At 52.0% G+C, this 9,885-nt stretch overlaps 1 protein-coding gene across 1 annotated transcript; it reads left to right on the top strand.

Moving 5' to 3' along the window:
* The first annotated feature begins 302 nt into the window (after nt 1-302).
* IL19 (interleukin 19) lies at nt 303-7,190 on the top strand. Its single transcript, XM_012761012.2, has 6 exons — nt 303-351; nt 482-628; nt 780-845; nt 3,750-3,902; nt 5,108-5,182; nt 6,970-7,190. Exons 2-6 carry the CDS (start codon nt 485-487, stop codon nt 7,063-7,065), a joined length of 534 nt encoding a protein of 177 aa, XP_012616466.2. The 5' UTR covers nt 303-351; nt 482-484; the 3' UTR covers nt 7,066-7,190.
* Nucleotides 7,191-9,885: the final 2,695 nt, after the last annotated feature.

The following is a 9,885-nucleotide window of genomic DNA, read 5'->3' as shown; positions in this document are numbered from 1 at the left end:
ACTGGGGGTTTATAATAAAAAGGTTTTGTCTATTCTAGGGATAAACATAAAAAAACCAAAAATGCTTTAATGGTTTTTCAGATCTATTGCCTAATTCCTAGGGCATATTACCAGGCCTCTTTTTCCTATTTAATTTATTAAAAACAATGCTTTTCGCCCCTGTTGACAAAGCGAGCCGTGCTGAGTCACAGGAGAGAGATATGCGCACAGTTCTGCTCCCTGGGACTTGAGAGAGTATTGCGCTTTCTGGGGGCGGAGGGGGGGCCTGGGGTGGGGGTGCAGGAGGACTCATATTCAATCGACTTAGGCAACCAGAGGAGACACAGGCCCGTGGAAGTCCACAAGGCTGAGGTAGAGAGTCTCGTTCTCTTGGATGCCACTTGGCCTGCCCTGCAGGGTCCTCGCGGGGATCAGCCAGGGGCCTTTTCTTTCGTTGCCCCCCGCCCGTGGCTGGGCAGCTGACTTGCACCCCTGTCTGCAGGACATGAAGTTACTGGACGTTTCCCTCTGGCTCCTGGGCGCAGTGCTCATCTCGTGCTCGGTGCACACCCGTGGTCTCAGGAGGTGTCTGATTTCCACGGACATGCACCATATTGAAGAGAGTTTCCAAGAAATCAAAAGAGCCATCGTGAGTATGGGTCGGGGTGAAGGTGTGGACAAGGGGTGTGCCTTGTCTCACGCCTTTGCTTGGAAAGCGAGATCCTTCTCGCCACCTTTGGTGTCTCAAGGGAACAGAGAGTGCTCATCGCTTGTGTCTGTTCTCATGTTTCTCCCCATAGCAAGCTCAGGACACCTTCCAAAACGTCACTATCCTGTCCACATCGGAGACCCTGCAGAGCGTTAAGGTACTGGCCTTTGTCGGCTCTTTCCTGTTATTTTCGCCTTCTCGGGGAAGGGGCTCTGGGCTGAGAAAGAAATCCCCACCCTGCCCCCTTCTCTTTCCCAATCTCCAGTGTCCCCCAGATGCACCAGGCTTCTCGTGTGTCAATTGATGTGTCAGGGCACACTAGGGTCCCAGGGACTTGGGACCCCTGGGGAGGGATTAAAGACATGCCACTTCCCGAGAGAGGGACTAGGAGCGCCAGGCACTGGGGTGGGGTGGAGGGGAGGACAGGATCTCTGTGGCTTGGGGGCAATTCTGGAAGGTCCCCTGGGGAAAGCTGAGAAAATGAACAGGGGCTTCAAAGCCAGGGAGGCTGCGGATTAGTAGAAGAAAGGGAGGAAGCGATTTGGAGGGAGAAGAGCGTGGCGTAAGGCCAGCGAAGGCGGGAACGTGTGCTGGGCACAGTGACGTTCGTGATAGGGAAGACATGTAGGCAAGCGGTGGGCGATGAGGCAGGAGAACACCCTGGAGTCATCTCGCAAAGACCCCCGAAGGCAGGCTGAGCCTCCGCCTTTATGATACGGGTAGCAGAGAGTCACTGGGGGCTTTGGAGCCCAAAGTTATATGATCACAAAATGCTTTAGAAAGACAAGCTGGCGGTGTCCTCGCCATGGACAGACAGCATGAGGCAGGAAAGCCGGTGAGAAGGTGAGCTCAACTGCACAGACAGGAGGTGACAAGAGTGTGTCGTGAAACCGCTGGCCGGCCAGGCGACAATTCATTTTACAAAAGGGGCTGTGAGAGATGCCTTTATAAATGAGCCCCATCCAGTCCTTGGAAGCATTCTAGAAAGATCCAGGCGTTTCAGGGATTTGTGTGACACAGTGGAAGGTGTGTCTGCAGTGAGTGGCGTTTTCCTTGGGCTTCTCTGCACACGTGAGACAGATGCCTCTGTATTCCTCCTAGGCGGTGATTCATTCTTGGTGAGTAGATGCCGCCACTTACTAAATACCATGCCAGCCAACTGTCTGAGGGCCTCATAAGATATCACAGCTGTAAGGGGCCCCAAATGCTTTCTATTCCTAAAATATTATTTTCAGATGAAAACATCGAGATCTTGGGAGGCAGAATGACTAGTTAGTGGCTGAGCTGCGCGTGGACCCCAAGTTCACGTCTCCAACTCCAAATTCTTTCTCCTCTCAAGGTCAAGAAATAGCTGGTGCGGAATAAGGAAAGGGGCCCATGAGGACTCAGGGCTTTATCCTATTCCCTTCCTTCCTTCCTTCCCTCCCTCCTTTCCCTCTCTTCCTTCCTTCCTTCCTTCCTTCCTTCCTTCCTTCCTTCCTTCCTTCCTTCCTTCCTTCCTTCCTTCCTTCCTTCCCTCCCTCCCTCCTTCTTCCCTCCCTTCCTTCCTTCCTTCCTTCCTTCCTTCCTTCCTTCCTTCCTTCCTTCCTTCCTTCCTTCCCTCCCTCCCTCCCTCCCTCCCTCCTTCTTTCCTTCCTTCCTTCCTTCCTTCCTTCCTTCCTTCCTTCCTTCCTTCCTTCCTTCCCTCCCTCCCTCCCTCCCTCCCTCCTTCTTTCCTTCCTTCCTTCCTTCCTTCCTTCCTTCCTTCCTTCCTTCCTTCCTTCCTTCCTTCCTTCCTTCCTTCCTTCCCTCCCTCCCTCCCTCCCTCCTTCTTCCCTCCCTTCCTCCCTCCCTTCCTTCCTTCCTTCCTTCCTTCCTTCCTTCCTTCCTTCCTTCCATCCTTCCCTCCCTCCCTCCCTCCTTCTTCCCTCCCTTCCTCCCTCCCTCCCTTCCTTCCTTCCTTCCTTCCTTCCTTCCTTCCTTCCTTCCTTCCTTCCTTCCTTCCTTCCTTCCATCCTTCCCTCCCTCCCTCCCTCCTTCTTCCCTTCCTTCCTCCCTTCCTTCCTTTCCCTCCTTCCTTTTTTTCTGCGTTCCTTTTTCTAGTACCGCAATCTTTGATAACACAGAAGTGTGTAACTCATTGCCCTTTGGGTTAAAGGAGCTGGCAGGAGTGGAGGAAGGGAAGGAGGTAGCATCTGCCATCGAGGAAAAGCTGCCACTGGGGCTGGGGACTCTTTGCTCTTTTGCTGCTAATGAAGATGGATGTGCTGTCTTGCTTCGACCCACTCCCACTTAGACTGAGTTAATTTTCTGTGGAGTAACTCACTGGCTCTCGGGGTGGCGGGTGGGGTGCAAACTGCTGGAAGGAGATTCTATCCAGCCAGCTGCTCTGGGCTGCGCCTGGGGGTTCCAGGAGCCCTTTCTCGGAGACATCTGCTCTCTGCTCTCTACCCAGATGTGCCCATTTCTGCAGCTGTCTGTGTCCCTTCTTGCAAAGCTCAGCCCCGTTCAAACGCTCCACGTGGTTTGAAAAGGACAGACTGGAGGGGAGCCGGGCAGTGCGGCCCAGAGCAGGTGGCCAGAATGAACACGCAGTCCCTGCAGTTGAAGGGATGCGTGCCCAGCACGAAGCCGGGCATGCCACAGCCCTCAAGTGTTGCTGGCTGGGAGACAGAACAGAGAGGCCGTCTGCATTGTAAGGAAGTACTTTTCAGGAAAGCTGCTCAGCCATCAGGAGGCGCCTGATTCCTGGACGGATTTAAGCGGAAGTTAGTGATGATACGCTAGGAATACTTTGGGGAGAATCTAGTCAATGATGGGGTTCGGGGCCCATCCTTTGTTAATGTATCTCCTGGACATACAAAGAGAAGTATTCACGGGCATCTCTCCGCACGATTTTTGTCCCAAATAGCTTTGATGTGAGTAAAGGGATGAACACTCTGAGACCATCATACATTTTTTTTTTTTTAAATGACTTTTAGTTTTCTCACTTCTTGCTACCTCATCCTCAAATAGACCGTCTGGTCTCTAAGACAATAAGAGAAGAGGGCCTCTGGGAGTTTCTCTGGTTTGTGTCTTGCAGCCCTCAGACACATGCTGTGTGACCAAGAACCTCCTGGCGTTCTATGTGGACAGGGTGTTCAAGGATCACCGGGAGCCAAACCCCCGAATCTTGAGAAAAATCAGCAGCATTGCCAACGCTTTCCTCTACATGCAGAGAACCCTGCGGCGCTGTGTGAGTCACCGCGTCCTGATCCCAAGCATCTGTGCCCCGTCTGCCCCAGGCAGAGCCCTGGAGGTGCTGGCCCCGACCGCCCTTCCTCGATGGTGGCCAGAGTCATCCAGATCCGCAGGGAGAACCGTCCAGAACTTCTCCCGGTGGTCACTGCTTCTCCAGGGCTTCCTGCCTGCTCAGCTGAGCAGACAGGGTTTCCTCGTGGATAATCCTCCCGAGGTGACCAGCCTGTGGCAAAGTACTCCTTAAGGGAGAGAGGCGAGCCAAGCGGCCCAGCCTCATAGTCGTACCCCCGGTGTCTTTGCTTCTGGCCCTTTGGGGTTTCCGTACCAGTTAACCTCTGGGTCGTTCCTTGGTGTAGCCTAACCCTAAGCATCACCCATAAATTCATTGTGATCTATTAACCCTTTGCACTCGGATGTCGAGTGTGACTCGACACGGTTAGCAAACGTCATAGAGATCAAAATTACTCTTTGAATGTATCAATAATTCGAAATATAAAAAAATCCAAATGAATAAGTTTGTATGAAAAGAAACTCCAGTTTTTTATTCGACTGCCGCGCTCTGTAAAATCTGGGGTATTTAAAAAAAAATTAAACCCCGAGTGGAATAAAGGAATCGAGAAAAAAAAAGCAAGCGAGTGCAAAGGGTTAAAATCAAACATCACAAACAAAACCATAACAAACCAACGAGGTTCTAGCCGTATTCCTGCTAATGATTTCCTGCTAGTGACTTTTTGGCAAGAGACTTCACCTCTCTGTGCCTCAGATTCTAAAATTGTTAGAAGGGGTAGCGACCCCCGTCCTGCTTACATTAATACGATAACGGAATCACATGGATTCATTTAACCAATTATTTAAGCAATTAACCCAGCAAGTGTATATCGAGTGCCTATATTGGGGGGGGGGTGTCACATTCACAGGGTGGTGACCAGGTAGACTGGACACAGTGCTTGCTCTCCTGGCGCTGGCAGTCTGGTGGGCTACGAATCCAGAAGAAGCCACAGCCGTGGTCAAATGCACGTGACTCTGCAAACAGGCCCTGTTCTCCCCTGGCTGCTGTCCCTTGAGTTGACTCGCCTGGCTCTCATTGGGAAAGCAAGGAGAAGTGTCACTTCTCGTGGTGGTGGTGGAGGGGGGCCTGGCAGTCAGAGCATGCCAGGGTGGACATGTCTTTTGATGGGAGCTGCCTCTGCTTTATCACAGCAGGAGCAGAGGCTGTGTCACTGCAGGCAGGAAGCCACCAATGCCACCAGAATCGTTCACGACAACTATGATCAGGTGAGTTCTGGGCAGAGGACGGGGAAGATGGAAGATGAGCAGGAGAAGCGCCTGAGTGAGAGAGTGCCAAGCCTTGAGCCTCCTCTCTGCTCAAATTCATTCATTCACTCCACAAGTGTACTTGTGGGCTTTCCCAGTCCTACGTGTCTGCAAAGCGTGCGTTGGTCCTACCTCGTTTGCCAGTTGCCTGGGAGCTCCACTTCTCCGTCCTCCCTCCGCTGTCCTCTTATAGCCTCAGTGACAGGCCTGACCTGTGTTACAGTGTGGAGAAAGCACATGCAGTGTAAGACGAGGGTGGGAGCTAAGATCCGCCGTGAATGGTGAGCCGCTACGCATGAAACAGGTTACCTGCGTGGCGGCTGGCGGTCGGTACCTGCCATCAGCACGGTGCCGCGTGGTGAGGAAGGCGCAGTGCTTCTCCTGCAGATGCCGATGTGGGCTGGAGCGCGCATCTCGTGCACTAGATGGGCAAACAGCGCTTCTCATGCGCATCACTGGAAGATCTTGCTAAATGCAGATTCTGGTTCAGCAGGGCTGGGGCGACACCTGAGTTTCTGCATTTAGACCACACTCCCAAATGATGCCAACCCTCTGACCAGCAAGGAGGTGGGGCGTCTGTTCAGAGCTCTGCTTCTTTGTGGAGAGGCTCTATAGGATAGTGTTATAGATATGGCTAAAAGCCATACGATTCCTACTGTGAGCCAGGTATTGTTCTAAGCGCACTACGAGTATCAACACATCTGTCCTTTTCAACAATGCCGAGTCATTATCTGCATTGGATAAATGCAGAAACCGAGGCACAGGCAGGTTAAGCAACTTAAGTTCCTGCTGCGATCACGTGGTGGAGGTAGGATTTGATCACACGCTGCCTGGCTCTGCAGGACCTGCTCTTAGATCTTACCACCTCCTTTAAGTCTGCCAAAGGAAGTGAAATCAGTCGGGAGACTTGGGTTCTAGTTCCAGCTCTGTTAACTAATTGGCTGTGTGACACTGCAGGGGACACTTATCTTTTAATATGTCAAATGGGGACAACATACTCTCCCCACCCACTGCACAGCAGCGCCACAGGGATTAAGACTTTCTTTTTTTGAGACAGAATCTCACTCGGTTGCCTGGGCTAGAGTGCCGTGGCATCAGTCTAGCTCATGGCAACCTCCAACTCCTGGGCTCAAGCAATTCTCCTGCCTCAGCCTCCCGAGTAGCTGGGACTACAGGCATGTGCCACCATGCTCGGCTTTTTCATCTATATATTTTCAGTTGTCCAGATAATTTCTTTCTATTTTTAGTAGAGACGGCGTCTCGATCTTGCTCAGGCTGGTCTTGAACTCCTGAGCTCATACGATCCTCCCACCTCAGCCTCCCAGAGTGCTAGGATTACAGGTGTGAGCCACCTCGCCCAGCAGGGATTAGGACTTCCTGGGAGCACAGCAGTGCTAACACGAGCCAATGTGCAAAAGCAAATGAGCAGAAGAACTGGCCAGGAAGGCAGATTTTTCCCGTGAAAAAGAAGGGGGTTGGGGGGGGGGGAGAAAAAACCAGAGGGACAAAGAAGGAAGCATTTTTTAAATTTTATTTTATTAATAAGGAACTGACATGATTTAACTGCTTGTTTGTGGGGGGGAAATTTGGTTGCCTGTCTGGAACGTAATTTTGAGTCTGTATGCTATGCAAATCTATGTGATGAGTAAAAAGAAGACCTTGTGGGGCCCAGCACATGGGGAAAGTGAGTTGAAAACTGCGGCACAGTCTAGGGAGGTCGGTTCTCACGACGCTTTCGCTGGTTTCAGCTGGAGATCCGCTCCGCCGCTGTGAAGTCCCTGGGAGAGCTCGACGTCTTCCTGGCCTGGATTGACAAGCACCATCAAGACACTTCGGCTGCTTGATGACGCGGCACCTGTCTCATAATCCAGGGATGACTGCCCCCTGTGCGGTCATTCTCGGGGACACAGCCTGCTTTGAAGGGGAGGGAAACGGGGAAGGCTCCGGTGTTTATCCGGACGAGAAACCTCTCTGTGGATTTGGGATTCCTTCCCCTGGGCCTGGGGGGGTGGGTGGGATCCGGGTCTGAGCACCTCTCACCCTGCACCTGCAAGTCTCCCTGGCTGGCCTCAGGCTGCCTGACCCCACCGGAACACAGCCGAATAGTCCACCGCTGTATTTATGATAACGTAAGACTGTTGAAAGGCCCTGTACGCCATCCTGGAAGGAAAGGGTCTGCTCCCCGCTAATTTATTGTGAAATTGTGTGTCCCACGTCTGTGACCCGAGCGAGTGATATCCTGTAGGACACATCGTACGGACCGATGTTCTTGAATAAACTTTGCACTTTGCTTGCGAGTGGAAGCATCTTGTGATTCAGGAAGAGTCGGTGGAGGAATCATAGATGGAGACTCAGGAAAGGGGCCTTTAAAAACATAATAGATGGGGAAGCTAAGGCGTAGAGGGGACCAAGAACATAACCTGGGCTCCCAAAAAAGCAAGTTAGTGCGGAAAGGGTTCCAGACTGGGGTCTCCAAATTCCCCAGCCTGCACCCTTTCCTGATCAGGAAGGGACGGAGGGCCTCCGCCCATTGACTCCCTCTTGACGTTGCTCCATTTCTGATCTCCTTTCTCTGTGTCTGTCTCTCTCTCTGTCTCTGATTTTTCTCTATTTGTCTCCCTCTGTTCTTTCTTTCTTACCGCTTCCTTCCCAACCTAGAGATGTCTCCCCTGACCCCAATCCATTCTCCACGGTGTATGCATCGGGCTGGGAATTCAGGGTGTTCAGACAGAAGGATGGTCCTCCTGGTGACAAAACTGAACAAAGTACAGTCCACAGGCAAGGGGTGCCCTGGCCCAGGTTACAGCGTGCAGAGGCCCAAATGGGCACCACCTTCTGGGTGCACACTCCACAGAGGATTCGGAGCACAAACACCTGTCTTTAATAGTGACAACAGCAAAAGACATTTTCTGAGTGTCTGTCCTGTGCCTGGTGCTGAGATAAGCTATTGCACTCATTATCATGGGCCAGTGTCCATTCTGTACCTGGATGGCTGAAGCGATCTTTCTTTATTGCTATCCGAGAAAGAGATTTTACAGCACACGCTTTCATGGAGAGAACAAGACCTCTGAAGTCAGGCAGAGATCAAACCCTACGTAACTTCGGACACAGTACTTAACGTCTCCAAGAGTCCTCTTCTGTAAAATGGAGATATTAGCACCGGTCTCAAAGGGTGGCTCTGGGCACCAGGTGAGGTGGAGGGTCTCCGGCAGGCTCAGCATGGCGGGGCACAGCAAGGGGCAGTGTCAAGATGGCGAACGTAGGGGACACAATTTGGTTCTAAGCCTTCTCCTGCCATGAATTGCCCAGAGAGGTCACTAAATGTCTTTGGTCCCCAGTGTACGCTGGTCATGCACACTGAACGTGGCAGGAAGACACATCGAAGGAGATGAGCTCACCCTCTCTCGACTTGACGGCATCTTACCTTAAACTCTCCGGTGTCTCTTGTCTGCTTCTCTATCTAGTCTGCCTGTCCTTTCTCTCTTTTCAGACTGGAGCATGAGCCAACTTTTTTTTAGTGCACAGTGGGCCTGGCACAGAGGTGTGTATGTGTGTGTGTGTATTCCTTCACACAGCTGGTGCTTAAGAAATACCTGATAAGGGACCAAGTATAAAATTGTCCCCCAAGTCATATTTTCTGAGACCTCTCTCAGTCCCTGGTTGGTGCCCTCCAGGACTCTAGGGCTCACTTTAAATTGCTGCGGTGCAAGGGGAGGGAACCTGTCCCAGGTGCCAGGGCCATGCCAGGCACTTTACCTGAAGGACATCACTCTAACCGCAGGGGAGGTAGAGGAGGTTGGAGTTGTTACTCCCATGTGCCCGCCAGTAACACAGATAACCAAACCCAGATGCACAGAAGGGGCCCGGACTTATTAGCGACAAGCCTCTGAAGTTGCACACAAATTTATGGACCAAGACAGAGCAAAGGAGCAGAGGCTGGCTTCTGAGTGTGTCACACAGCGTTCCTGGCCCGGCTGAGGCCTGGGCTCCACGTGGGGCTGCTCTGCTCCCCTTCCATCTTCCAGAGCAAGTTGTAGAAGCCACAGATGCCTGGGGCTGCTGTCTTTTAGAATCAAGGGCTTGCCTAGAAGTTTGGCCAAGTGGGTAAGAAAATAGATTTTGTGTAAAATCTTGGCTTAACTTCCTGAGAACCACTGCCCCGCTCCCAGGGCAGGAAGCAGCCTTCCTCCAGCCCCTGGCTGTCCACCCTCAGGCCCATTTTTGCACCTTGGGACCCAGAGAGGTCTTCCAGTTCTTGACAAATCAGACACATTTCAGCATCCACTTCCCCTCTGCAGGATCTGAGCAACTGAGGACGCAGCTACTTTGCGAATGGCGGCACTCGGTAAATAAATGTTTGTTGAATGCATGCATTCATGCACGCATGCGTGAAGCAAAGGCAACCCCACTGTGTAGGCAGTGCCCTCTGGGAGGAAGCCTGTGGCTTTGTCTTTGGCTTTGGGGATCTCTTAGGCTTGTTCTTATCCTCTATTTGGATCCTCTGCCTCTTGTTCTGTGTCCCTGGTTTCTAGCTTCACAGCAAGGAGTCGGCTTTCTGTCTGGTCTGCTTGGCTTTGGTTTCAGTTTTGCTCCTGATGGTTGTCTTATGGTCCTTAACTTCTCACCCTGAAGCCTGGAGATCAGTGCCTCCCACCCGGTTTCTG

The sequence above is a fragment of the Microcebus murinus genome, chromosome 23 (assembly GCF_040939455.1).
Source record: "Microcebus murinus isolate Inina chromosome 23, M.murinus_Inina_mat1.0, whole genome shotgun sequence".
Lineage (NCBI taxonomy): Eukaryota > Metazoa > Chordata > Mammalia > Primates > Cheirogaleidae > Microcebus > Microcebus murinus.
This window is presented reverse-complemented; position numbering and strand designations above follow the sequence as displayed.

What these genes read in the sequence shown, in the direction of transcription:
- IL19 (XM_012761012.2), top strand. Translation starts at nt 485, where the DNA reads ATGAAGTTACTGGACGTTTCCCTCTGGCTCCTGGGCGCAGTGCTCATC. An exon ending in AGAGAACCCTGCGGCGCTGT is followed by an intron (nt 3,903 to 5,107) that starts GTGAGTCACCGC and finishes GCTTTATCACAG; the next exon opens with CAGGAGCAGAGGCTGTGTCA. An exon ending in TTCACGACAACTATGATCAG is followed by an intron (nt 5,183 to 6,969) that starts GTGAGTTCTGGG and finishes CGCTGGTTTCAG; the next exon opens with CTGGAGATCCGCTCCGCCGC.